Genomic DNA, 22,234 nt, shown 5'->3' on the forward strand with positions numbered 1-22,234 from the left:
ATCTGTATGTTCTCCTTCAGCCAGGTCCTCCTTGACAAAGAATGTGACCACACATGGCTGTATACAGAGGGACCAGAAAGATTTTGACAGAAGACTCCGAAAACATCACAAGTGTCTTGATTTTTTATTTTTTTGGCATGGGGGGGGGGGGGGGGTCGACCCACATGAATCCAAGGAGAACATACGAAGTCCATGCAGATGTTGCCCTTGCACCCAGAATTGCAAGGCCAAGGTGACACCCAGGCAGGAGATACCTGGCTCTCTAGAGGTGGTATCAGCAAAAGCCCTGGCTGCAGTACCATATAGATCAGGCGTAGGAAAACTTGCAGCATTATACAGTAACTGCGAATCCCATGCCCACTTTGCATTTAAAACTGCAGCGCAGACTCGCTGCGATTTCCAAAACGGCGTGGTTTTGGAAATCGCAGCATTTCAATTATATCTATGGAAATGCCGGCAACTTCCCTGTAGGTAAAATGGTAACAAAGTCTGATCAAAATGCTGCAGGAAGAACCACAATGCGTTCCCGCCGCACTATCGTCCCGTGCGGCCTTAGCCTAAGTAAACACATACTTACAGACCATATACCAATGAAATACCGCCCAGGAGTTCCCTCCTAAAAATTAAGTGCCGCTTTTCACAGGGTTAATGTCTGAATCCACAGGAGGAAACCGTCCTCACGTTCCATATAAACAATACATGTGACCGTCTAGTTCCAAAACCTTAACCTCTTAATAGCCAGAATGAATCATGACACCCATGTGGAGGGGTTATATACCCGAAATGGTCACAGTCTTCTACCATGGCCCGGCCTCAATTTCCGTCCCCCTGTTGTTACACAGTCACTCAGCGGAGAACACACATGTTTGGTAGGGAGGTGGCGGACATCTTGATTTAATAAACACATGAGATTTCCAGCTGGATTGTTTCTGTGAAGGATCAGAGCTCCAGAACAAAAAACACAACAAGTATTACCAAGAATTTTTTTTTTCTTCAGATTTTACTTTAAATAAAAAAAAAAAAAAGATAAATTAACAAAAGGGAAGACAAAACCAGAGAGAAAACTAAAAAAACATTCACATGTGGACATCAAATGGATGGAGGCCAGGAAGTACAAGGCAGGTAGAGATGTGAAGAGCAGGTAGGGCCCACAGAGGGGCAGAACGGGGAAAGAACACTCCGACCCGGGCAGAGGATAACAGAGGCCTAGCTGGCAGTAGTCAGACATTTTTCAGAATCCGTCTTTCCAGCTGGATTGTGGCTGACGTCAACGCTCGACGAGTGGAAGGAGTCCCAAACGTGGTTAATAAAAGAAAATAGGAGGCTGTTTATGGGACGTGTACCGATCTGAGATCCAGAAAGACATCATAAAAATGCAGAGCACCAGCTACTAGTGTTTGCTCAGTAGTAGTCCACTTAAAGGGGAAGTTTAATGCACAGAGCACGTGCTGGAGTGATACAATGGCAGAAACTGGTATACTACTATGCACAGCAAACAGTGGGGGGATTTACCAACCGTGTTAGACCATGTTCCTGGAGTCAAAAAGTCACAACGTGGCACACACCATTTTTGTGCCAAGATTTTGCAATTTCCCGTACTATCTGTGTCTACAGTATATATTCACCCAAGTACGGCCTATGATCCTACAGTAGTCATAGCAGTGACCCCAGCACTGGCACAAACTCAATCGCCATTGGCCTTTACATACGTCAGATGGTATTAAGCCATACTGATATAGGTGACCAATACATTTCATAGGGCGCAAAATGGACAGGTATAGCACCGGACCTGAATTTAGCCATGGGCTAATGGTGCCCTACATGGGTGTGTACGGGGCCATGAGAAAATAATGGGTCAATGTGCTAGCTGTTATGGCTACCACACTGAAGAAGCAGATTCCCATGTGCACGGAGTCTTAGAAGCCTAAACAAATGCCTTTGACATGACTTGTCTAAGTCACAGACCCCCTCCTACAGATGCTTCCAAGTACAGCAGCGAAGGGGCGCGAAGTGTTCCCACCCCGTTCCCCTTCATTCTGCTGATCTATGGGGTTTACACTCCACCAACCACAAGATATTTTAGGCCAATTACTGAAAAAAGAATTTAAAAAAACCATCACGGTAAATCCCACGACCTGTTACGGATATAGCTTTGGCCCTGGACTCAGAAATGCTACACGGACACTAAAGCACAGTAATATGTGCGGTTGCCAAAGGCTGGGGAGCCATATTGTGAAGGCGCCGAGAGCCAGGTGCCTCCACTGTCATATGGGATAGAAGATTGGTGCCAGCCTCGGTGGTGGTGGTGGTCTGACATCCCACAAGACAGAATCTTCTTTAAGGCATATTATATTACTGAGGACTGACACGTGTTACGCCCGCTCCATTTCTGGGAAGGAGACGGCATCTGCAAGCGTTTATCTGCACATTTAGTGATCCTTGTACTCTGGTCAGCAGGTGTCCTCAGAAAATGCTGGCACCATTAAAAGCAAGCCTGCGGCTTAACTCTTAAGTGACTGGTTATACAATGTTACGATGCTGTAAGGCTGGGGCTACATGGGGTTGCTGGCGCAAACCAAAGATCAATGTGTTCTCTGTGACACGGCGTGTCACCATTATATCATAGGGCCACACTGTGATCTTTAGTTGCAAGACAGGTGTCGTTGACAAAATTTTCTGATAGCCCAGCCTTAACGAAAAAGGGAAAGCTTTCATGAAGTAGTAAGTACAGACAGAAGTAGGACTGAGGCGAGATTGCGACTTTTACCTGATGAAGGCAGCCATAACCGATCCTCTAGTGACAGGGATGAGGCACTGGATGATCTAGCACCAAGCGAAAGGGTCCTTGTTCAGCTCTCGTGCCCATAACAAAATCTGTCTACACCAGGAGTAATCTGAAAGAGGATCCATTGTGTCTTGATGCTAGGAGAAGCAGAATATGGACTGGACAGGACAGGGTCAGGGTTGTTTCCTCGCTGGGGGTTCAAAGAGGCTTCACAGGCTCCATACAAGTCTTGCCCTACTATTACTGACAAGATAAAAGACCCTGAGACTTAGGACATGGCTTTTTATTTGCTGCCTTCTTTTATTCAGAGATGCCCGTTGTAAGAGCCATGTTTACCCCAGACTTGTCCCTGTATCCATAAAGGACTCAATGGACAGTTCACATTGGCCCCTTTAGGAGTCACAGGCAGGTTAAGCCTTTCCTTCCAGCAGGGTTGGGAAGATGTGCAACATATTGCTACTAGTAATTTACAAGGGGCTGGGAAGTCCCGATGGCTGTAACCCTTGCTCCACCCACAGGGCAGAAGACGACGTGTTCCTCTGCATGCGGCGGTGAATGCGGCGCAGCCTCAGTAGGTATAACATGATGGAGAGCAGGACCACAAGGAAACAGACCAAAAACAGATAATGGTTGTACACGAATGATGCTCCTCGCCAGTGAGGGTGGCTGCCACGGAACTGCTCCTGCTGGATGTCTCTGTGGGGGACAAGAGCGCAAAGAAAGATGTAGGATAATCCTAGTATGGAGAGAATATACATAATATAACACATAGTACTTTAAGGCTTGACGTTAGGTTCAACACTAGTGTTCGGCTTTCTGTTCTTTGGTTCTGCTTAGGGACCCGAAGACCAGAAATCTAATCTGCTTAAAAAGCGGTTATCCGCAGAAACCTGTGGACCTCATAGATTATAATAGGGTTGGCCGGGTACCTCACTGGTCAGGCCATTTTGTGAACAGATATACGGAAAGAACGGCAATGTGTTCACGCAGCGCTTTAGTGTTGCAGATACGGCCCGTGAGGCCTTAGCCTTAGTTAGCTATGCTAGTGTGCTCAGCAGTTTTTGTGACTCCCATAAAAGTGAATGAAGAGAGCACACCTGAGGTAAAGTCTCCACTCGCTCTCTATGGAAAAGTCATTATGGAGATAGGCGAGGGTGCCTGATGTGGGCCCAGAGTCTATATAGTTTGTAAGGTTGGGGGGGGGGGGGGGGTTGTGTTTGATTTTTTTTGTTTTTTAACAAACCTACCTCAACGGCAGGAATCTAGTCCGGTACAATATTGCTCCGAGAGTCCACTGAACCTCTTTATCATACACTTGCAAGACAGTTTTAAGGTTGCTGTAGTTGGAAGGGAAGGAGAAGCCTGTATGGAAAACCTCATACATCCAGGCAGACTTAAAGCACTGGTACCTGGAATGAGAAGGGTCATATGTTCAGCTACGTCATATACACAAATATAGGTTACTGAATAAAGCCATCAGACTAGGGGTTTATCCAGGATGACAAGAACATCACTGCCCTCTTCCAATAACAACTGTCCATGGATTGCGTCTGGTATGGCAACTTGGCTTTATAGAATATAGCAGAGCTGCAATCCCACACACTGCTGTGGACAGGTTTGGTGCTGTGTTTTTAAAGGGATCCTATCATTAAAATCACATGTAGGAATAGCCTTAAGAAAGGTCATTCTTCTCCTATCTTTAGATTTCTTCTCCGCGCCACCGTTCATTAGAAATCCCGGTTTTCGACGGTATGCAAATGAGTTCTCTCGCAGCAATGGGGGCGTCCCCAATGCTGCAAGAGAACTCTCCAGCGCCACCTCCATCTTCTTCAGGAACGGCCTCTTCACGCATCTTCTTCCAGAGCTGGGTTTCAATCTTCTAGGCCTTGGGCAGAGCAGACTGCGCATGCCCGCGGCCACAAGAAAAATGTCCGCTTACACAGTAAGCCTAGAAGTTTGACCATCAGCGCCGGAAGAAGACGCGTGAAGAGGCCGTTCATGAAGAAGATGGAGGCGGCGCTGGAGATTTCTCTTGCAGCATTGGCGACGCCCCCAGTGCTGTTTGAGTGCTGGGGCCCACCCCCAGTGCTGCGAGAGAACTCATTTGCATACAACGAAAAACGGTATTTCTAGTGAACGGCAGCGCGGAGAAGACATCTAAAGGTAGGGGAAGAATAGCCTTTCTTAAGGCTATTCCTACGTGTGATTGAGAAAAAAAATGTGATTTTAATGATAGAATCCCTTTAAAGCAGTCGTGTTTTTCCGGTCCCAAGTAATCATTAGAATACTCACTTAAGCCGATGCAGGTCAGCGTGTGTTGCATATAGGCCACGATCAAACCTCTCCTTTAAAACGGACCACTTAGTGGCACAATAATCCTAAGAAAAATAAAATAGTCATTAAAAAAAATGTGCACTTTTTAAAATTATTATTATTACATTAGCGCTTCAATTAATCCCTAGTTGGCTATTATTTATTTGTGTGGTCTCGCTGGGATGACTGTAGCAGATACGATATCTTCCCCAGACATGGCCGCCACCAGGATATGGCTCTGGCTATTCTCCTGGAAAGTGGCTGCAGACTTGGGAAAGACGTAGTAATAGAAACCTAAAAGAACCCTAATGAGATTTCAAGAACGGGGACGAGTTTTATGTAGCAGTAAATTTAGCATGTTTAACATGTTTTTAATGATGCAGTCTGTGAAAGGAGCCTCGTTCTTGTGTCCCTATGACAACACTGCTGGTTCAATATCTCTGTCTAAACCTATAGAGGTTTAATCACAATAGATCAAATATAAAAGTGAAGGAGAAAATACACTGAGCACTTGTCCAGGCAGAGGTGACCAGGAAGCACTAGGGTAAATAGGCAAAGCAATATCACTGCATTGTAGTGGTATAAGGTTATACAGGTACACTATCTAACGCTACTTTAGACTTCTCTTACTATCCCTCTGACAGCACTGCCTGTCACAAACGAGAATGATTGTGCTGACATGGAAAAACCTGACGCAGAGAGAATTTTACCGGTGCCCGACACCAGGGACCTTTGCTGATCAGCTCTTTAGAAGGAGCTTCAATGTTTAGGTAAGCGTTGCAGCCACTACAGTACTTACCAAGCACATCACCGTACACTGGCTGTGGCTGTGCTTGGTATCACAGTTTAGCCCACTCACTTGAATGGCACTGAGCTGCGATCAGGTCATGTGACCAATGAACATAATGTCACATGACCCTGTGAAGTGGAGCACAGGGCGAATCACTGCCGCTTGATCCACGGGGGTCCCAAGTGACAAACCTCCCCTACAGATCTTCAAGTGATGATCTATCCTAAGGATAGGTACTCAATTAAAAAGTCCCAGACAACCCTTTAACACAGTCCTAAGATGGCTTCCATTACCTTTGCTGCAGGCAGAAAACGAGCAGAGTTGTAGTCGCCCCCCATGCGCAAAACATCCTCCGTACAGTAGTAGAATTCAGAAAAGCCATAAAACTCGCTGTTATGATAGGGCAGCGGGGGCTGGTAAACACCATTTAAGGTTGTCTGAGTCTCATTGGACAAGTTCATTAGAGGCTGGATAATCCGGCGGCAAAGATGAAAGTCACCGGTGCCACGTAAAAACATGGTCTGACCCCCTTGCTTAATCTCATCTGGGATGTCCAAAGGAAGGCACGGGTCAAGGTATGGCACATCTTCAGTCAGTCCAACTTTCTTCCCTAGAAGTCTGGGGCAAATAACAGCACTCAGTATTTTGTGTACGGCCATACGTGACCTTTATGTACCCGAATTTAGTATAACACTGACCTGTTCTTTTCCATCGTGCTGGAGAAGATGCGTTCCTCATACCTCTGTCTAGCTGCATTGCCCCCAAATCCTAGGAAAGTGGCCACGTAAACTCTGTACACGTGCTGAGTCTCGTGGGCGTCGCAGCCAAGGTTGAACTCTGCCAGCAGGTTCTTAGCCATTTCTTCCTGTGAACGGATGGAAAGGTGGGAGAGATGTCAAATGGCAGCTAAGAACACCCGGGACACGCAGCACAGCAAACGCTTAATGGACTGGAACATCGTGCAGACCTTAAGAAGCACACAGAACGGGACGAACATTGACAAGTGCATAAACTCCCATGATGCTCTTTGGTTTGGGGTTCAACTGCATGCAGCGGCTTTGTCAACCTTCCAAAGCATAATGGGACTGAAGAGTCTGACACTACTGACATTCATATGTGCTGTCGGGATCCTGGTATGATGTCAGAAGAAAGCGGTGTGTCCTAAACCACAACAAGGGGCATCCCAGCTCACCCCCCTACCATAGTAAATGGTCTGACCCTTGTTCCCCTAGGATATAGGCTGCTAACATCACATTAATGCTTGGCCAAACCAACTGTGCATGTGTATAGGGGAGGGTTAGGGCGGCTTCGGAGCCATGTAGAAGAACAGTACTAAAATAATATTTAGTGCCTAAGTGATAAGTCTGAGAAGAGTTTTACGGCCTGCTGTACTATTAGAGTAATTGTTTGCTAAGAGTTTTGTGTTTTTCCATGTGTATGGTATTAGGCTGTCATTCTCATAATGTACAGGAGATCTCTGCCAAGTTACTCAGTACTACGTTAGAAGTCATTCCACTGAAGGATCATTAGAAGCCATCTGTAAACGAGTCCGATATATACGGCCAAGTCTTATCAGCCAGACATCTGCTCCTGAATACGGCCTGGGCTCATTTACACATCAGCAAGGTCGGAGAATATAGAAAGACGTTCAGCACGGGTTTGCTTCTAATACTGGAAGCCATCATGGGCATAACACTACTTACTGTGTTACTCAAGGTTATCAGGCATTTAAGGCTGGGGCGAGGAGGACGATAGGTTGTACGTATTTTAATAGGAGAAGCTCCTTATATGTATATCTGAACAATATTGGCCGCTCTTTTTATGGTTTGTGGGTCTATTACTAGCCACAAGGTACAGTCCAAGTCTCTCCTACACATATAGGACTGGTGGAATGAGTAACATGAGAGGACGTAATGACAGTGTGCGAGATGCAATTCCATGGATTCAGCACAAACTTGTCTCGGTTTTCTAAAATGACCTCTAATTTTCTCTTGCGATTGTTTGGCAGCATGAAATACGGCCGATCCTCCCCAGGACCTGTAATGTAATATCACACCGTGTTCCCTGAAGTCGCCTGAAGCACTGTAGCATAATATATAGAAGAACTAACGCCTCCCTATGGATCCGGCTGATCAATCACAGAGGGGCATAAATCCTAAAATACCAGCTGCACCAGAGGATCTACAATATTAATGGAACTAGGTACAGTCAGGTACAGGGTACGTTACACAACCCTAAAATAACAGCACATAACAGTGGGCAGCTAAAACCACATTAACACGGCGTCATTAACACTTTAACATCTAAATTGGCTTTACCTCAACCTGCCATATCTTTTCAGAAACTAAATGAAGAAGCTCCTTCTGCCTCTATCACAGCAAACAGTCACAGCAAAACTCAACCACCATTTTGATCACCTACAGAGCACGTCTCAAGACTATGCTGCTGGTCTGTTTTGGGAGACCAAGACAAACTGACGCTAAGTTCACGCTGGCATCACCCATCCATAGTTCTGGTTTGTCGGAGGACCAGAACAGACGGACAGACCGCTAAGCTAGTGGTTACATAGAGACCGTCAAACCCCAATTACTATAATGGGGTTCTTGGTTTTAAAACTGAAACCTTTGGGAAAAACAGTTGTGTGCGCAGGACGTTTTTGGTGAATACTGCGAAGGAGTTTCTGTTGCAAATGTGAACGTAGCCTGAGGAGAGATTTTACCATGAATGTCAGGTACATAAGGAAAGGGGTGGTATAAAACAGCCCGATAAGTGGAGAAAGAAGCGTTTTTTTCCCCTCTGATAAAACACATTACTAGGTTTTCTACATTCACTTGTGCGGTTTTCTCTATGCAAAGTGTGCTGAATATATAGTGACCTTTCTATAGTGTCCTGATGGAAATAAAACCCTATTGGGATGAGTTAAAAGGAGGGCGGGGGGTATAAACAAAATAAGAAGCCAAACAGAAGCAAATTAAAAAGTAAAGTATTACTGATAATGACCTGCTGAGAGGAGGCAAAGCTTACACTTTTAGGTACTTCATATGCAATCTGAGTGGAGACACCACCCATGTCCAAAATGCCCGCTGTGCGTTTGCGTATTATGGCGTCCTTTTTATCGGTCCCGGGCACGTTTACCTCCACCACCGCTTCATCCTCTGTGGGGATTAAATAAAAGTGACAGGTAAGTAAAAAGAAAGCAATGACTCTAGGAAGTAAAGGAAATGTTCTCACCATCTTCTATGTGATCAAAGCGACCGAGAACAAAATTGATGCCAATCCAGGCGTACACCCCTATAAAACAAATCCATGTCAGGCAAAAATCAACTCTATATAAATAAACATATATATAGTTATATATATAAATGGCCCAAACGACCCTTATATAGCGCCATCTACTGTCTGACTTACCTTCCTGCTTTCCTGAGATAACTTCAGCGTGGGAGTCAGAGAAAAGGAAGTCATAATGTACTGGGATATCTGTCCGGAGATCTTCAAGTATCGCCTCCTGCTGGCTGAAACAAACACATGCACTAAGTACTTATTTGTATGCTGTGGACATGGATGTGGAACAGATGTGGTTTTCCCAAAAATATGAAGGCAAAAACATCGTACAGGCATAGACGCCAGATCACACAAGTTCAGAGGTCTACAAAAGTACAAAAAAAAATAAAAAAAAATGAACAAAACTTCTTGTGCTGAAGAGCTGCTTATTTTACAAGGAAATTTCTAAGTTCTGGTAAACCACCGATAAGTAGTTCCATCGCCATGCAAGATGACAAGGCTTGTGTGGGTGGAAGTGTATTCCAGAGAAATCCAGAACCACGTGAGGTTAGAAATGATGCAGACTCGGCCCTACGGGATTTTAGGAAGGGAGGCATCTCACCTCTCTGTCAGGATGCGGAGACCTGCCGTGCACAGAATATAGAGGGGGGTCTCTTTGTGCTTTTCCCTGGGAATATGACTGGCAGCGAAGTTCAGCAGAGGAGAGATATAGTCGCTGGCTTTCTCTGGGGTCTTGGCGAGCTCTGAAATACCTAGAAGCAGACAGGCGGTGGGTTAGACATATCTGGTACTAGCAATACAGCCTGGAGTGACATAACTAGCAGGGGATACAGATACATAACACACATATACAAATCATCATAGAGTTTGCATTTATTCCATATACAACGGCATTGTAACCCTCTCATATTTGTCACTTCCATGTATGCAGATACCCTCAACCCCTATATATGAAGTGTCCAGGATTTCAGTATTACAAGCCCTTGCTTAGGAATCTACTAGTACACAGTGCTGGCTCTCCTATATCTGGGCTCTGGGCCTCTCCATTCCTCTGTACGGGAACATAGATGTAATGCTGGAGGATCTGCCAGCGCTCGGCAGGCAGGTGACACAGGGACGCAGCCTAATGCAGACAGCAGCTGTGAGGGAGCGCTGGAAAGCAATGGCGTCTATCACACCTACACCACAAATGACAGGATGGGGAGCGCCCAGAAATGTCCTAACGTCTGATCCTCCTCGAAGTATAAAGAATCAGCATTAGTGCGGCCGTGGCTTTACTGTGCCAAACCTCTATACCAATGGTCTGGCAATATGGAGTCTATGTATCTAGAAGCTAGCATTATGGCACATGTACAGCAGTGGTCTGGGGTGGAGGGTCAGGAATATTGGATTTTAATATGTCTGATCCTTTGTTCTCAAGGGAGAAGTTACTATGAGACGTTTCTGTCAGTGGCTTATTCTCCTTCTACCCCCGGAGTACAGGTGCATAATAAATAAATGAGTGTGTATATGCGGTTTCTTCACAGGACACAAGAGCTGCAGACATTGATAGGGTTTGCATTAAGCTCAGCACTGAGGACAATTCCATGTATTGGGACCTCCAGGGTCACCTGTCAGCGATGTGAAAGTTTGGGATTCCTCATAGTTAGTCATGTGTATGCCAGGAATGCAGAAATGAGGGCAGAAGCCCCCCGGGGGTTAATACCTGAGCATACTAATATCTACAAGTCTTCTACCTATGAAGGTCCATCTAGTCACTATATGAGCCATCTGGGTCACTGAGCCTGTCTATGGCTATTAGAGCAGACTACCAGGTCTATATTCTACACATTGGGCTCCTCTAAACACTGATGGAAAGAATAAGACAAGGTAAGGCTCCATTCACATCACAATTAGCAAATCTGTTTAAAGTGATGCACAAAATGGATGCAAACAGATGGGCATCAATAGAGATCAAGATTTAAAACAAAATGATTTTTTTTTTTTTCACATTGATTTGTATGTAAACAGTTCTTAATCCACTTGCATCGATATATTTGTATCTCTAAATCAGATGTAAAAAAATGTGGTGTGACCCGAAAACAGTCTGTATTCTGCTTCGCTCTTCTCCTATGACCCAGCCCTGGCAGGACGGATACCCGCCATATAGACAGGACACGAGCTGATCTAAGATTCAGCAACAAGTTATCTAGTAAGCAGAACAGCAGCACCACCTAGTGTCATACTAGGAGTAGTGCAGTAATAGATCATCATACAGGAATCTGCAGAGCTACATGTATCCTATTCATACCCTTTCAATTATTGAGGGGTAGGGGGAGATTGGGTAAATAATAATAATAATAATAAACAAAAAAAACAAACACCCTCTCATCCTGCAAGTCGATTGACTCATTCCTTCTGACCCGATATGGGATCACTGATAAGGAATTCTATTTTCCTGGCTAAGAAATCATTCACATAGGTCAGGAACCTCCTCAGATTTGCTGCTCTGAGGCCGGTCTTACACGACCATAATGAATGTGCGGTCCGCAAGTTGCTAATCAGGAACAGACTCCGCAGATGTCCGTGTCCTGCTGTACTCGCCCATAGAGTTCTATGGGCGAGTCCGTGCAGTGCCGCAATTCACAGCCATTACGGGCATGTCCTATAAATTGCGGACCACGTTTGTGGCCCGGCCATACCATGGATAAAATAGCCGGTGGTGTGAGAGGCCGCATTGAATATAATGTGTCCGCAATTGAAAACCCTCAATTGCGGACTTGCATTACAGCTGTGTAAGACCAGCCTAAAGGGATGCAAAGAACAAGTTCTCTGCCAAGACACAGGTCAGCAGAGAAACAGCTACAACTGTGGGGTTTTCGTCATAGCATTTACCTTTGAGCTCCTGGCAGAGAATGGCAAACCAACAGCAAACTGCTAGTACAAGTTGATGAGATATCACCTAATATCCTGCCTGCAGAAGGGCCAGATTACAAGATTCCCTAAGAAGGTCTATTAGTGACTCCTTGTCTTTCATAGAAGACATGCAGAGTCTATGATGGGCCAAGAGATCGCCCTGACCTTCCAAATAGACAGACCAGGGTCTTCCCCAGAGCTGCAGTCTCCACCCAACCCCCGATTACCACTACTGACCCCGGGTACTGGTTCAGAGACCACAGACTTTTTGGCATTGGTAAGTAATCATTGACTTTCATGCTAGTTTTCTTTTATTATATTACCATACTAATTGTATAAAAAAAAGAGAAGCAGGATGGGAGTTATTACTTGGGGGGACCTAATCTTTTTATCCCATGTAAACCATATAAGAACAAGCGCTGCGTCCACATCGATTGTCTTCTGCTCTACAAGTGTTGGTGTCTCCATCTGCACCATGGACCCAAGTGTGTATCCACCAGTCACAGTTATTGGAGAAGACCAAACAGGAGTTCTCAAGAATATCGCAGCAGATCAGATCCTCTGAGTCACCAAAGGTCTGTAATGGACAGAGTCCAAAATCTCCTCACCTCCCCAGTGACCCCTGCAAGGAAGTATTGGTCCCGATCACCAATAAGAGACGCCTGAGCCAGGCTTGGATTTAATAGATATTGGGCACACACCCACAAGACTCTAAGGTAAGATCCTTGTTGAAGAAGTCAGATCATATCATGTGTTTTTTGGCGGCGGGCACCATTATAGTAACAGCTATGAGATCATACTCTGAGGACTAATGTCATGACATTGAATAGTTTAGTGCTGAAATTCTCTAGGAAGATGAGCAGAGCAGTGACCATTAGAAGAAAAGACCCCAAGTCCCCTGCTTATCTATGTTTAACTAAAGCAGAATGGTAATTGATTCAGTCACCACTAGGGGGCGCTCCTATTAACCTTGATCTGCAGATCCCACTGATCTATATGCAGAGAGCGTCACTGCTGTCATATTCCCCATGTTCAGTTATTATATTTTATGTCTCTACAGATTACTATCATAGAGCGGGGGTCTCGCTCTGTCCTGACAACGAATATAGGATACAGCTGACAACTAGCACAACTCAATAACATAGTGGCTGCCATGTCAGGATCAGATGGCCTGCGCTTCAGTTACAGACAGATTCCAGGCTTGGTCTCTGTTCCCATAATTGGACTTGACGTTCACTGGACTTTTCCGCAGTCAGATAAGTCAGCGTATAATTGAGTTCCTGCTGTATCAGGATCCCAGACTTCGGCTCTGTCCTCCCCACCGGACGTGACATTTACCAGGTTCCCTCCTGTCAGATACCATCAAGGCTTCCCCATCACATCATCAACTGTATGCTCCGCCACATACCGCCATGTTCCTCCTCAGCCCAAGCGCCCATCACCACCAGGGCCACATTTAGGACTAGTGCCCTGACTTCTACCAGGGACATCTCCTTCTTTCAGCTTGAATAAAATCAATAAAGAAGTCGGTGTATATAAAGCTGTGCAGTGTCTGAGCCGCTATCTTCACAGTACGCAAAAGAAGTAGGGTGGTGAACATAGTAATATTGTTAGAACAAATTTGAGCATAATAATAATAACAGCAATATGTTAATTGTTTTATAATTTGCCTATTATACCTGTACATGGTAATCTAATGGAGCATGCCACAATAATACCACAATAGCACCTGTGTGCATTCAGGAGGTACAGTAGGCCCCAGTCACAAATTCAGGACTCTATGAGGATGTCAAAATAAGAAACTTTGTTACCCACAGACCCGGACCACAGCAATCTATATTGCAACAGCAGAATGTAAAGTAAAAGCTGATCTGTGATCGGTTGCTATTGGCAAATCTTGTATGAGACGGTTTTATAAATAAATGGCCCCCCTGTAGTCACATAGTCACATATCACCTCCCTGCAGGTTAAGGGCTAGGTGTCTGATAGGACACTCAGGGAACGTGTGGTTCTTCATCCTTCAGGAGGTTCCTGTAGTCGGACTCCCAGCAATGAGAAAAACGGGGTAAAGCAAGTTCCTCTAAGGTTCCATGTGAACGGTTTGGGGCGCACTTGTGGGGCCACATATGCACACCATTTGATTCAGCAGAAATTTTTGGTCCATATTCTTATGTTCGCTGGTGATCATTTGTGCGTTGTTTAGGGTTGGGGTTCTCTTCCCCCCCCCCCCCCCCACCTACATTTGTTTTATTGACATCACAATATAAGTGAATATGAGAACAGAAGTAAAAAGCAATTATTAATGGTCACAAAAAAACAAGACGTATGCTACGGTCCTGCGAAAAGCTATAAAATGATCAGGCCGGCTCTGTATACCGATAACTGTGTAATACAGTACAGCACATTGTGTACAACAAACGCATCCAACAAAAAGTAGCACACGAGGTCTTCTTAAAGGGGTTATGTCATTTGTATCTCTATCTATAAATATAATATATTATATAATAAAATATTAAAAACATAGATGCATAAATATGACAACGTCTATGAGCTTCATCCCAATCTTCCGCTGATAAGTTACTCAGTTGTTATCCCAGTTAAGTGGATTCCATTTTGGTCCTCAAAAGGTGGGTACATAGGGCTCATTTGGACCCAGAGAAGTAAAAATTCTGATCAAGGCATGATTATGGGGCATGAAGAGATCAGAAACTGGCTCATCTGTAGGTATCCACAGGATGAGGTCCGCGGCAGCTAGAAAGCCTCTTTTACTTGTGAGAAGGATCTAAGAACTGTTAGGGTAAGTTCACACAGGGCTGTTTGGATCGTAACCTGAGGTGGAGGCAGCCGTGACTGAAAACCGGTGCACTGCACCGACATCCAGCCGTGCACTCTGCTCCAGATTAGGCCCAATGAATGGGTCTAGTCCGGAGGAGGGAGTATCTTCAGGCCAAATCGCGAGGTGACTCGGACTGAAAAATTAGCATTTCGCTTCTTTTTTCTGGGAGCCGGAAGAAATAGCTCCCAGAAAAAACGACCTGAGCCGTCTTTTTGGTCAGGATTTTGAGGCGGATACGTCGCCAGTTTGTGGATACATTAACTAAGAGAAGAAGGTTGGTTTATCCAGGAACAGCACAATAAGCAAATGTCCATATGAAAGGAATAATAATCAGAGTCCAGACAAAGAGGAAGTGGAGCGGAGCAGGGAATCCCACAGTATTTGGGGTCCTGTCTCAGGCAAAGAGCCAGAGACTCTCATAACAGCAAAGAGAAGAGGCAAAAGAGGACGGCCCCGATGGGTGATCATGCCAGCGGAGTCGCTTTTTCAAAAAAAAAAAAAAATTAGCCGGACACCCACCTGATAAAATGAGGCATAAAAGTCAAACTTCTAGCACGTATGATCACTCCATGCAGTTGAAGGCCTTGGCCACATCTAGTGAAACCAATGCCCAAAACTCATCCCCAGATTTGCTCTCCTTGTGTCTTAGGTAATTGTCTCTCTCTAATATGAACCCCCTACCAACTAGACGTACACCAGATGATATTGCATAGTGTATCAAAATGCTATGGTAGCGCTTTTAAGCCAGTGTACCAGCCAGTCTGTGCAAGTTACCAACTCTGCATCCTGCAAAAGAGACCCAGACTACCTTATTTATACAAGTTTGTCAAAAATCCAGCACCAGGTTCTGAACAGCATCTGAAAGAGAACCTGTCAGCCTGTCAGCCTATCAGAGGCACAAAACCAAGCACAAGTCCGCTAAAGACAACACCATGACACTCTTTCAGGGAATGAAAGGAACCACAGAAATTGGAAGAAATCAGTATGTCAGGCACCTAGGAGATCTGTCACTCTTCAAAGAGATTCCATTTTTTCCATAAGTTTCTGATGTTCCAATTGGCAAGTATAGTATTGTGGAATCTGTAACATCCAATGAATATACCTGTTCTCCCCGATATCCTCCAACAGAGGTATATCTCTATGTCCAGGCCCATACGCCCTTTCACCATGTAAGTAATAGCCAAAACCAGGAGCGGGACATTTACATACATGTAGTGTTTTACACGCATTTCTAGTGTTGGCTTATAAGTAGTGACAGAAATGTTGCTGTGTTAAGGAGGTCTTAGGCTATTCGGGTTTTAGAGACGTCACCGCTACCATCTGGCTGAATAGCTAGCACATTTTTGAAAAGATGAGTGAAGACACATAGGAGGTTATGATGGAAAACTAGTAAAACAAGAACCACTGCCCCTAACCCTAGTGCTGATCATATAATCCATCCCCAGGCACAGTGAGTAGAAAGTCGCTGCCCGAGGAGTCAGGTGACAGCTTAACTCCCCAATAACAAGAGGATTGGGCAGCCAAAATCTCTGTACTGTCCATCCATATATTTCGACTTTACATTAGGTCACCCCTAATCGGTCTCCCTCCATGCTGAATAACCCCATGTCCTTTTATTCTAATCCACCTATCGCCTTAATTCCCCTTGGCGCTCTTCTCTGCGCCTACTCTGGTTCAGTGTTGATTTCGGTTATATACTGGTGCCCAACATCGTACACAATATCCCAGGAAACTTGCATAGAGGCCAAACTATGTCTGCACCAAGATCATCTATGTCCCCCTGCATGGTTTTATTTGCCTTGGCAGCAGCTGCCTGGTACAGGTTGCTAAACTTACGTATTTACATCTGTAGACAATAAATAGTTAAAAATTTTTGCAAACCTAAAAAATTTCATTTTCAGCTCTCCTATGATCCTGCCAGGATTTCCTTATTCCATAAACATACAAACAGACAGGGACAGTGCAATATGCTAGAATGTAAGAGAATCATGGCTGCTTTCAGAGCATAGACCGTTCCTGCAGACAACAGACGGCCACCGCTTAGATTTGCAGAGGCTATTAAGTGTCTACAGATTTAAAGAAGATGGAAAAACCCCTTTAAAGAATTACAATTACTGGTCCGGGTTCTGTTAAAACTGCACTTTGGGTCTCCGGACTGAGCATGTGATCAGAATCAGGAATTAGCAGCCGTCTCCTCTTTCTTTGGGTTCAGTGTCTATTACCCGTACTATGGGGGCTGGAAGACTAGATAGTGTAACCAGACCCCATAGTACAAGTAATACACACTGAACATAGGGAGGAGGCAGATTAAGTCAGGTGCTGGTTCTGGTTACGTGACCCTAAGTCAGAACCAGCACAGCACCGACAGAACCTTGGCCAGAAATAGGTAAGATTCAGTCCCTGGAAGTTCACTCTCTTTCAGTATCTCCGATCCTTCTTTGCCCAGCGTTTCAATATTTAATAAAGGATTGTAAAGTGTGTTTGCTCGGCCCATGTGCACGCCCCTGTACACTTCTCCACGTCATCATTTACCATTTCTCTGCCCCCAGCATCACTCTGTAATATTACACTATCCTTCTCTGTATTGACTGCTTTATGCCAAGTTAAGTCTGTAAATATTCCTTGCATGTGTCATGCCACGTTTCCACTTATTTTTAGATTACACAGGAAAGCAAGTTAGTGGAATTATGCACAAGTGCACAACCCTGGCCCCCTGCATTATAACACAGTAGGTTCTCACTTTCTGTTACTGTTTGCTGACAGCCAGGTAGACACATATTTGGTTTGGCTGAGTGTGTTTTTCTTAAGGAGGCCACAGGACCCCTTGATTTCATTGTCAGTGAGTATCTATGGCCATCATAAACCTTTGTAGCAGAATGATGTGTTCCCAAGTTGTCACATGTATTACCCCAATTTCAGCACTGCTGTCAGTACCTGGTTTGATCTTCATCACCACAGTCTTTCTGTTCTGGTCTCTCATTTGTTTTATATCCAGCAGGTCGTGTGGATTGCCATTATGCCGGGGCCAGCAGTACACAAATATCCTTGATCCGCTGCTTCCACAGTCCACCACTACTCCGTAGTTGATATTGGGGTTGCCTGTGTCAGTCGCTTCCATATCAGTAACACGAGCCAGATACCTAAGAGTGAGAGGAGAGGTGAATAACAGTGTTTATTATGTTCCCTCATCTCCCCTGGGACTCCGATTATTATACTCAGGGGGTCTGAAAAGACCCCCTCCAATCGAGTATAATAATAGCGATAGTGGGATCGTGGCCTGGGCGTGCTCACAGCTGCCCCCGTGGCCTAAAGTATAAGGGGAAGCAGGGGTGGCAGTGAGCATGCCCAGGGAGGTAGGTTAATAGGGTGCTACCTGCTTGAAGGGTCCACTGTGGCCCCCCTGCATATATATAGGGTTGTGTGCGTGGAGAAGTAAGGAGTCAAAGATGTCTGTGTTGCAAACTTTACAGAGTCAAGTCACAGCTGCAAGAAGTGGTCATGGTGGTCCAAAGGAAAGAGACGAGAAATGTGGGAAGACGTCTCCTGTGAGTATTACTGCACAAAATATCACATTGCATTGTATTATTGTAATGTTACTGCTAGCACCCCGTCCCCCCACTATCTGAGGCGGACAATCAAAAGATGAACACCGCCACCCCGACTAAATACCCCGGGGGGAACATCTTCTGATTGTCCACCTCAGGCAGCAGAGAGGATAGGTTGACCACTGGACGTCACTAAGTACTTAAGACGATAAATAATGTACAGTAGGTAGAAGATAACACTACCCTGAGGTGGCATGAAGCCAAGCTAGCTACTGCATGGAGAAGTCATATGAAGGACGCCTGCAAATGAAGGAAGAAATCCAGTCACATTTACACAAGAGACGTTTTACCTGTGATAGTTTCGGTCTCGCTGGGAGCGACTGTACTTAGTCCTGACCAATAGTAGAGAGTAGATCAGAAAGAACAGAATGCCGGCCACGGCGCCAATAATCACCAGCTGCCGCAGAGTGGTATTCAGGGCACGAGGGCATCCACCAGGGGAGATACTAAAGTGCCAGGAAGCGGGAAGGAGGCAGGATATGCTTAGCCTGGAAGAAAACACAAAATATAATTGGGGGTGTCAAAATTTATATCAGAGGAAGGCAACGAACAACGGCAACGAACGACACTGCTGAAATTTCAGGGCATATTCATCCTACTAGTGCTCAGGATTCAGGGCTCATTTGTCATCATCTTGTTAGAAACCCCCCCCCCCCAAAAAAAAAAAAAAAAAAAAAAAAAAAATCACTACATCTGTAACCAGGTGGGTGCAGGAGGTCACACAAGATATTTATCTGCAGATCACTGGAAGATTTGGCTTATCCACAGTCAATAGATTTCACCAAATTTAGTGGGATCTGCAGATAGAGACCTCATGTGTATGGTTAGAAATACTATGAAGATGGATATGACATCAGGATATGAAGCGGACGATACTTCTCCTTCTACAATATTTCACTCTTAGCCAGTTCGGTTTTTCCTGTACCTCCCCTCGCGTTCAATAGATTTCGCCTTGGTTCCTCTATCCAGTTCTGATCACTCACCTTCCCATTTTGGACTTGAGTTGAGTTGAGCAGGGCAAGGACCACATTCACCCCATCGTTGCTGCTTTGCTACCGAGTTTCTTTCACTGAAGCGTTCCCCATGTTCTCCACCTGCACAGAAAACAAATACATTGGCTTTATACGGGGTTGTCTTGCTTTAGGGGGCGCTGCCATTCTCAAAGCCTCTGCTTAAAGTCACTGAATGGGAACCTGGATTCTGCACATTTGGGGTATTCAGCAGACAATCTGTCCATGCTCCAGACTGACCACAGCAGCTGACACTGAAGGAGACATCGGGTTCATATCACCTATTAGTTGGTATACTATGCTCACACTGACATATCTTAAGGGGGGGGGGGGGTTATCCACATTTTCCAAGTTGATGGGCCTTAAAAGGATTGTCCAGGCAAAAACATTATATTTCCCTGCTGCCTCCTAGAGTGCTCCGCTCCTGCCGGAAGTTTCCACCACACATGACCATTGAGGCCAGTCAGCGGCCTCAACAAAGGGCACGAGACGTCTCTACCTGTGAGGTCCCAGGGTCTCTTCCTGAGGCCGCTGTCTGGTGTCAGCAGTCACGTGACTGCCGATGCCAACCAGCGGCTTTAGCGGAAGGGATCGGGAAAGTCACAGACGGACAGGACTGCGCCGCTGGGAGGACAACAGAGCACCGGGGACCGCGAAGTAGAATTTTTTTTTTTTTTGTTTACCTTCTCAGACGTATATTTATTTTTCCCAGACAAACTCTTTAAGAAAGATCATCCATTTTGGACTGGCAAAGGACCAACTGTTGGGACCCCTGCAGATCAGCAGTTTCCAGCATCGTCTACATGGGATGTGCTGCGCTATTTCCTCACTGTACTATTCGTAGCAGCAGTTATGGGTACTGCAGGAGTATTAGACTTACGTGGCTTAAATCTGGCACATCTGAACATAAATAGAGATGAGCGAACACTGTTTGGATCAGCCGATCCGAACAGCATGCACCCATAGAAATGAATGGAAGCACCTGTGACACTGACTTTGCCGGCGGCCGGCCGGCGTCACAGGTGCTTCCATTCATTTCTATGGGTGCATGCTGTTCGGATCGGCTGATCCAAACAGTGTTCGCTCATCTCTAAACATAAACTGCCTATATCTCAGACAATTTTAGTAAATCTGCCCCAGTGTCTTTAGAACATAAATTCTAATGAATCTACTGGCATATCTGGGTACACGCGGTGGAATCTGGTACGGACTGTGGCAATCCAAAATCAGAGGCAGATTACGGCTGGATTTCGGAGATCGAAAAAAATAAGCCGCACATTTAGCGGCAGCAGAATCTGCGGCACGAGCCATTATACTGATTCTTCCGAAAACTGCAGCGAGGAGCAGAAGGGCCAGAAAAGGAAGAGGAATCACGACAGGCAATGTGAACTTACTCAATACATTCACCAAATTAACAAAAAGATGTGGGAGCAACCTCCTCTGAAATCTGGGTGACACAGAAAACATACATGTGACATATGATGGAGGACTAGACACGTGCATGACACATAATACAGGGGAACACACATGTATGACGTATGATATATATATATATATATACATACAGATGTATGACATACTTGTATGGTGCTGTGCTACATGTCATACACGCGTATAGTCCTGGATCATATTTCACACGTATAATAATGGACAATACACATGTATGAGGCATAATATAGGGTTACACACATGTATGACATGTGATGCATGACTAAATAGTTATATGACATAGCACAGCATAAAACACACGTGAGGCATACACAGTCCAGGACTACACACGTGTGACACACAATACAGGACAATACACATGTGACACACAGGCCAGGACCATACACATGTGTGACACACACGTATATAGTCCTGTATTGTGTGTCACACATGTGTATTGTGTGTCACATGTGTGTATAATCCTGGCCTGTGTGTTACACGTGTATTGTCCTGTATTGTAACACACACAGTCCCGGACCATACACACGTGTGTACACAATCCAGGACAATACATATATGTAACACACAGTCCCGGACCATACACACGTGTGTACACAATCCAGGACAATACATATATGTGACACACAGGCTCAGGGTTCCGGTAGATGACAGCTGAGGTCATGGCTGCCTCCTATCACCCGCCTCCCCTTCACCACATATGACGGTACCTGCTCCTTCGCCGTCTCCTCCGGTGCTGTCAGCCGCCGCCGCTGTCGGGTGAAGGACACGTCACCGCGGTCAGGTAGCCGTCTGTTCCCTGGGGAGGGGAGGGGGAGGTGTATCCGCTACCAGCGGGCCGTCCCCCCTGCCACAGGCCCGGTAACCAGGGGACCCTAGCAACCGCAGGACACCTGTTTATTTCTCGCGAGATTACACGACTGGTGGGAAAATTCCGGGTTGCCGTGCGCCATCTTACAAGTGGGCAAATTGCCCATTCAGGATAGAGAACTGAGAGCAGTGTATAGCTATTGGGTACATAGTAGTTCAAGAGTACCCCTATATAAAGTGCCCTATAACCTCAGACTTCTGGGCCCCAATGCAAAATACCATGCACTATCTATAATACAGGAGGGGTTTTTATAGTGTAGAGAGGCCTTTGGGCCCCCTGCCTGGCTCCAGGGCCCACTAGTGACTGCTACCTCTGCACCCCCTATAAGTATGTCCACCTCCCCTAGTACCTGCAATGACCTATCTGCACCCTGACCGACGTCCACCCCATCTAGGCCGCAC

General features: G+C 45.5%; 2 protein-coding genes across 3 annotated transcripts in view; both read right to left on the reverse strand.

The window, feature by feature from the left end:
- Positions 1–22,234, reverse strand: part of LOC142202649 (caspase-7-like) — a 436,926-nt gene that overhangs the window by 397,724 nt on the left and 16,968 nt on the right. The gene's annotated exons all lie outside the window — the stretch shown is intronic.
- On the reverse strand, positions 1,033–21,839 carry ENTPD4 (ectonucleoside triphosphate diphosphohydrolase 4). 2 transcript variants are annotated; one of them, XM_075272850.1, is made up of 13 exons: positions 21,673–21,839; positions 19,490–19,600; positions 18,797–18,994; positions 17,836–18,041; positions 9,772–9,922; positions 9,297–9,400; positions 9,120–9,179; positions 8,913–9,043; positions 6,587–6,753; positions 6,182–6,506; positions 5,078–5,163; positions 4,033–4,194; positions 1,033–3,481 (listed from the first exon to the last, which is right to left on the reverse strand). In XM_075272850.1, the coding sequence occupies exons 2-13, from the start codon at positions 19,534–19,536 to the stop codon at positions 3,253–3,255; spliced, it is 1,866 nt and encodes a 621-aa protein (XP_075128951.1). In that variant the 5' UTR covers positions 19,537–19,600; positions 21,673–21,839; the 3' UTR covers positions 1,033–3,252. The 2 variants fall into 2 exon arrangements, with proteins under 2 accessions (XP_075128951.1, XP_075128950.1); XM_075272849.1 differs by having other exon boundaries at positions 8,889–9,043.

Source organism: Leptodactylus fuscus, chromosome 5, assembly GCF_031893055.1.
Source record: "Leptodactylus fuscus isolate aLepFus1 chromosome 5, aLepFus1.hap2, whole genome shotgun sequence".
Classification (NCBI taxonomy): domain Eukaryota; kingdom Metazoa; phylum Chordata; class Amphibia; order Anura; family Leptodactylidae; genus Leptodactylus; species Leptodactylus fuscus.

Coding starts and splice junctions, on each gene's coding strand:
- ENTPD4 (XM_075272849.1), bottom strand. CDS start 19,536: ATGTGGTCCTTGCCCTGCTCAACTCAACTCAAGTCCAAAATGGGAAG. Junction 18,995..19,489: donor CTCAAGTCCAAAATGGGAAG/GTGAGTGATCAG, acceptor GTTTTCTTCCAG/GCTAAGCATATCCTGCCTCC. Junction 6,507..6,586: donor AGCACGATGGAAAAGAACAG/GTCAGTGTTATA, acceptor TATTTGCCCCAG/ACTTCTAGGGAAGAAAGTTG.